At 56.8% G+C, this 6,623-nt stretch overlaps 1 protein-coding gene across 6 annotated transcripts; it reads right to left on the bottom strand.

The window, feature by feature from the left end:
• Positions 1-14: 14 nt before the first annotated feature.
• Positions 15-6,299, bottom strand: ZBTB9 (zinc finger and BTB domain containing 9). Of its 6 annotated transcripts, none has more exons than XM_050921425.1 (2): positions 6,283-6,299; positions 15-5,070 (listed from the first exon to the last, which is right to left on the bottom strand). In XM_050921425.1, the coding sequence occupies exon 2, from the start codon at positions 5,043-5,045 to the stop codon at positions 3,609-3,611; it is 1,437 nt and encodes a 478-aa protein (XP_050777382.1). In that variant the 5' UTR covers positions 5,046-5,070; positions 6,283-6,299; the 3' UTR covers positions 15-3,608. The 6 variants fall into 6 exon arrangements, with proteins under 6 accessions (XP_050777382.1, XP_050777379.1, XP_050777381.1 ...); XM_050921422.1 differs by having other exon boundaries at positions 6,223-6,292; XM_050921424.1 differs by lacking the exon at positions 6,283-6,299 and adding an exon at positions 6,142-6,158.
• Positions 6,300-6,623: the final 324 nt, after the last annotated feature.

Below are 6,623 nucleotides of genomic sequence, written 5' to 3'. Positions count from 1 at the left end.
TCTTGCAAATCTGCTTAGATTCCATAGCAAAATTTTATACAATATAGACATTTGGGTTTGTACAACTGCTACACACAAGAACCCTGCGCTAATTGGTTCATGCCCCTCTCCACAGAACTCTCCCTGTATGATCCCCTCCATGCCAGAGTTTCTGAACCATCCTTGGGTCCCAAGGCAAGATTGAGCTTCCTCCAGCCCTCCCCTCAGGGAAGGGATCCCACCAGTCCGTCAGAGACAGGGGATTGTTTCAGAGCTCCTGGAACAGTGACTCTCAGCTCTCTCCATTTGGATCCCCCTATGTCAGGGGTTCTAACTGGGGGTCGGGACCCCTCAAGGGGTTGTGAGGTTATTACATAGGGGGGTTGTGAGCCGTTATCTTCCACCCCAAACCCCACTTTGCCTCCAGCATTTATAATGGTGTTAAATATATTAAAAAGTGTTTTTAAATTTACGGTTAGTACAAAAGTTTGAGAACCACTGCCCTACATGTTCCCTTCGCCCTAGTCCTTGGCACTGGCAACCTTCAGACATTAGTAGTTACAACCCTATCTCCTCCCCAGCCATCACTTTGCTGAGATGGCCAGATTCAGCTCAGTCTCCCCCCAGCAGGGACAAAAGAAAACATGCAGAAAACTGAAGCTACTTGGGTCAGAAATGCTTGGTCTGTATGGACCCCCTGCTAGAGCAGCACCCTGCTCTGGAACAAGCTAATCTCATTCACATCCACACGGAGTGTTCCTGAGCTAGTCAACAGGGAAGAAATTAAAATCCTTGAACCCAACCCAGAGGCTACAGAATGTTAGGAACCATTAGTAAAGGGATAGATAATAAGACAGAAAATGTCATAATGCCACTAAATAAATCCACAGTACAGCCACACTTTGAATGCTGTGTGCAATTCTGGTCCCCTTTCTCAAAAGATATATTAGAATTGCAAAAAGTATAGAAAAGGACTAAAAAAAAAAAGATCAGGGGTATGGATCAGTTTCCATATGAAGAGAAAGTAAAAAGATTGGGATTGTTCAGCTTAGAAAAGAGACGACTAAGGTGGGATATGATATAGGTCTATAAAATCATGAATGGTATGGAGAAAGTGAATAAGGAAATCTTATTTACTCATTCCCGTGACACAAGAACTAGGGGTCACCCAATGAAATTAAATAGGCAACAGGTTTAAAAACAAACAAATGGAAGTATTTCTTCACACAATACACAGACAACCTGTGGAACTCATTGCCAGGGTATGTTGTGAAGGCCAAAAGTATAACTGGGTTGAAAAAAGAACTGGATAAGTTCCTGGAGGACAGGTCCATCAATGGCTGTTAGCCAAGATAATCAGGGATACAACCCCATGCTCTGGGTGTCCCTAAACCTCTGACTACCAGAAGCTGGGACTGGATGAGAGAGGATGGCCCTTGATAAATTGCCCTGTTATATTCATTCCCTCTGAAGCATCTGGCACCAGCCACTGTCACAAGACAGGATATGGGGTTAGATGGACCAATGGTCTGACGCAGCATGGCTGTTCTTATGTTCTTAACCACCAATAGCAGAGGCTGCGGTGAAGAGATGTGTGTGCACAGCCCATGCAGGGGGACCCAGGGAGGTGCATACACTTAAAAACAAGGGAATGGCTTTCCCTCTTTGGCTGAGTGAGAAGGCTCAAGGTGTTATTCAAGGAAACAGATTCCCACTCAAGCCAGTGATGCCAGTGGCAAAGGGCATGAACCACGGCAGGGAACTGGTGGGAAGAAGAGGGCAAATAAAACAAGTCCAATAAGAAACACACCCACAGCAGGAAACCAGGGACAAGAATGGGTGAGGCTGCTGAAGCCAGAAGACGGGGAGAAATCAAGCAGACTAAGGGGATTGCAGAGGGGCTGACAACCCCACCCCCACATGGGTTACGGTGGAAGTGACCCAGGGACTTCAGCTCCACAAAACTGACCTCTGGCGCTTGCTCTGAACATGTCACTCTGCCACCTGCTTTGTGCACCAGCCATTAGAAGGGTGGGCAAAGACCCACACTCTCTAGTGTACAGCACATTCACACCAGCCTCTACCCCTGTCCCCAACCTTGTGCTGTGGCTCACAGGGGAATCTGAGTCCCTAGGCCTGGGATGTGCCTCACAGCACAATGAAGGGGTTGAGAATGGAGTGGCTGAGCTGCTCTGGCAGGAGGGGGAGCTCACACTGGGCCTGGTTTGAATGAGGGTGGTGGACCAGGGAGCCTGGGCAAAACCACTAGAGTTATATGACCATGGCTCCCACAATGAGCTTTCCCCATCCTCCCCATGCATGCCACGGTGCTGGGGTTTGTAGCCTCCAGGTTACTGACCTAGCCAGTGACTGCAAGAGAAGAGAGTTATGTCTGTATCAAATGGGGAACTGCATTTGGCTTTGATTTCTGTTTATGTGCCTCTCTCTCATTCTGTGCACCGTGTAGAAAAGCTTGCCTGACTTCGACACAGCCAGTCTATTCCAGACACTGCCCTGCCAGGGAAAGGACCATCAATGACTGGACCATCAAGGCCCATCAACTTTGGATGATTCAAAGACTGGCCCAGTTCAGGAGCAATGGTTTTCTTCACTGGGCCTCACAGGGCATGGGGTTGGAATATCCTAGACTGGACACATGGTCCAGAAGGGTCAGAGACTAGGTTTAAGGGGAATGCTCCTGGAGAAGGGCGGGCTGCCCTGCCACACTCCACAAGACAGGATTGAAGGGAAGAAGGCAGTAGGGACTCGGCCTTGTCTGGGTCACTGACCAGAACTCAGTCTCGCAGGAGTGAGATCAGACTAGAGGGCAGCTCAGGACGGTGGTTTGCACAGATCTGTAACACTCCGCTGCTTTAAGAGTAAAGTGTCTGTGATTAAGAAATCACTTTGCTGAGCCTGTGTTTTTTGCTCACCTACCTTATTGTCCCTAAGGGGTTAGTCATCTGCCCTGAGCACCCACAGCAAGGTGGATTCTGAGGGAATGTGTACAAGCAGTTGAGGGCTGGAGAAGGCTGAGGTGCTGGTTTTGGTGGCTAGGGTGGTTAGGCTGCAGATTCCCACATCCCAAGGAAAGGTAGCAGCCATGGAATCCACACCTGGGAGTGTGCCTTATAAACCCAGAGGCAGGAACAGTGACACAGCTCTGCTCAGACTCAGCTGAGTGAAGAGTATGTGGGATCCAGCAGTTGAGTCCGCTCACAACAGAGCTGTATTCTTTCAGAGGAGGGCAAGGCCAGACTGGGAATAGGGATGTAATATGGCTGTTAATCCCTAGCCTTGAGGTTCCCATTAGCCTCTTGCTCCATCCTCCTGCCCTGAGCTCCAACATTAGCCTGGGGCATCTCCCCTCCTTTGACCCATGGCAGGTTCTGTATGTCAGAAACACTAAGCCATGAAGCAGCATGGGGAGCTAACATGCTGGGGCCAAATCCCCTGGTCTGCCCAGCTCCCATTTGTGTCCTTTCATGTTTTGGTGTCCCCGGGGCCCTGGAGCAGGTTACCAAGCTCAGGAGGGCAGATCCGCAAGGATCCAGAGCAACAGAACTCAGGGGCTAGATCAGGCCTAGAGAAGGCTGGCAGGAGTCCTCCACTCAGTGCCATCCCAGGTTTTATTTGTAGGTCCAGCAAGCAGTGGCCCAGCCCTGGCCCTTGCACAGCTCCTTGTGCTTGAGGAAGCAGTTCTGCACACGGAACTTGCGCCCACAGTCCTCGCATGAATACAGGTTCCCATCGTGGGTCTTCATGTGCTCCGTCAGGTGGTGTTTCAGCTTGAACTTCTTGTTGCAGATGGAACAGCCAAAGGGGCGCAGACTGAAGGTCAGCATGATGTGCCGGTCACGCTTAGGCTTGACAGCAAAGCGCTTGCCACACAGGCAGCCAAACTTCTTTCCATCAGGTGCCGTCACAATCTTAACAGGCGCATGCACCACCTGGCCATGCACTGCATGGGCAATTATCTCATTTCCATGTAGGTCCACTGGCTTCCAGGAGCTCTGGGGGAACCCGGCCTCTTCAGTGGAGAGGGGCTGGGCCTTAATGGTGAAGCCAGGGGCAGTGATGGAGGAGGAGGAGGCGGCACCAGTGCCTGCAGCAGGGATTATATAGCTAACTTCACTGCTTGGCTGGAACTCCGCCTGGCACAGGCCCTGAACCTCAGCCATGCCCAACGCCCGCCCCTGTGCCAGCGACTTGAGAAAGCTGGCCTCACCTGCAGCACTCACACCACCTCCCAGTGCTGCCACTGCTGCCTCGTCAGGGTCAAAGCGCTCCTGCTTGATATAGAAGATCTTGGGGTGGTCACGGGGGCCACGAAAGGCACTGTCCAGCTCCCCTGAAGACGGCCCCTTGGAGCCACCTCTGCCACCACCCTCTTCATCTTCCTCCAGTACAATCTTCACAGCCTTGTCCATTGAGCCGCTACAGATCTGGGCCTGATGGTCCTCCTCCTCCTCTTCCTCCTCCTCTTCCTCCTGTGACACCCGGATCTTCATCACCTCATTGTCAAGGCAGCCTGGAGCTGCCCGGCCTGATGACACCCCACCATGCCCTGGCCCCTCTGAGCTGCTGCCCCCTGGTTCCCCGTCGTCCTTCACGGCAAAATAGTTGCTGCTACTGGGAGACTGGCTCTCGCTTGCCCGGCTGGACCAGGGGCGGCAGGGTCCCCCCTCCAGCTCTTTAAGGATCTCAGAGCACTGGTCCACCACCTGCCACATCTGCAGCCCGCTGGCCACCAGCAGGTGACTGGGCAGTGCCTCCATCAGCAGCTTGAGACGGCCAGAGTAGATGAGCTGCAGCAAATTCTCAAAGGCCTCTGGCTCAATGACACTGGGCAGCACAATGCAGTTGGTGTCGTTGAGGAGCAGCTTGTCATGGAAGTAGGGCGAGGAGGCGGCCAGCACACTCTTGTGAGCCTGGAAGACCTGGCCCTGCACGTGGATGGAGATGTCGCAGAACTTGCCCTCCAGGCGGTGCTTGTTGAGTGATTCCAGCAGCACCGCAGCATAGTGCGGGAACTCAATCTGGATGCTGCGGGTCTCTGGCTCCATGGCACCGCCTGCCCAAGGCAGGTCACTACAAAGGGAGAGACAGGGAGTGAAGGATGCTGAGGCTAAAAAAACCTCCCCACCCATAGTGCTGCCTGCCACAGGGATGGAGAGCAACTGCAATGGGAGGAGCAGAATGAGGGGAAAGGCTGGAGCCCCAAGAAACCCCCACCCTCCGCACTGCCTGCTGCAGGAGGAAAATGTCAATGGAGCAGGACAGATGGGGTGCTCGGGCCCAGAGAACACCCCCCCAACCCACCCTTTCCGTGGCACGGCCTGTTACAGGAGAGCGCTGGTGCAGAGTGGTCGGGGTTCGTTACTGGGCCTTCAACCCTCCCACCCCCACTGGGGGTCACGGGGCCCGACAGGGGGTCGAATGAGTGTTCGCAGCCCAGGACCCTGAGAGCGGGGACCCTCAACCCCCCTCCCACAGCAGTGCCCCCGGGAGCTCCCTACCCCGCTTCCCAGCACCGCGACCCCACAGCACAGCCTGCCAGCCCCACGGCGGGTCACTCCCACCCAGCAGCGCCTACCGGCGGCCAGCGGTGCCCCAGGGCGCGTCCCAGCAGCGAGGTCTGCTCGGGCCAACCGAGAGCGAGCCCCAGAAACCCCGCCCCCACCGCCCGGGCCAACCGAGAGCGAGCCCCGGAAACCCCGCCCCCACCGCCCGGGCCAACCGAGAGCGAGCCCCGGGAAACCCCGCCCCCACCGCCCGAGCCAACCGAGAGCGAGCCCCGGAAACCCCGCCCCCACCGCCCGGGCCAACCGAGAGCGAGCCCCGGGAAACCCCGCCCCCACCGCCCGGGCCAACCGAGAGCGAGCCCCGGGAAACCCCGCCCCCACCGCCCGGGCCAACCGAGAGCGAGCCTGAAACCCCGCCCCCACCGCCCGGGCCAACCGAGAGCGAGCCCCGGGAAACCCCGCCCCCACCGCCCGGGCCAACCGAGAGCGAGCCCCGGAAACCCCGCCCCCACCGCCCGGGCCAACCGAGAGCGAGCCCCGGAAGCCCCGCCCCCACCGCCCGGGCCAACCGAGAGCGAGCCCCGGGAAACCCCTCCTACTCTGCTGGGTCACGAGGCAAGCGCGGAAGGACACTCACCCCCACTCCTAAGCGAGCCTGGCCCCTCCCCCACACAGCATCCTCCCCGAGTGCCCCCCAGCACTTGGCCAGCCAACCAACCGCTGCTCGAGCGCGAGCCACCTCCAGACCCTGGCACCCGCGGGCCAACCAAGAGCTGACCCTGGGGCGCCGCCTCAGCCAACCGGCGCTCGGCTCACCCCGGGACACGCCCTGCGCGGCCCAACGCAGGCCAGAGATCGGCCACCCAGCGTCGCACCCTGGCAGACGGAGCCGCCGATTGGTGGGCTCCTGATCTTTCTCCAGCCAATCACAGAGACCGGCGTTTGGCTAGTGGTCGGGCGCCCCTCTCGTCCCGCACTCTGATTGGCCAGAGGTGGGAGGGGTCTGTGATTGGTCGGGGGGACGCTGAGAGCCAGGCCCATCCCACGGGGGTCTGCGCTGGGCCGGGGAAACCCGCTCTGCCCCTTCCCAGGCGCCACAGTGCGCTGGGCGCCCCCGCA

This window comes from Gopherus flavomarginatus, chromosome 12, assembly GCF_025201925.1.
Source record: "Gopherus flavomarginatus isolate rGopFla2 chromosome 12, rGopFla2.mat.asm, whole genome shotgun sequence".
Classification (NCBI taxonomy): Eukaryota; Metazoa; Chordata; order Testudines; family Testudinidae; genus Gopherus; species Gopherus flavomarginatus.
Note: the sequence above shows the minus strand (reverse complement) of the source record. Positions and strands in the feature narration are given on the sequence as shown.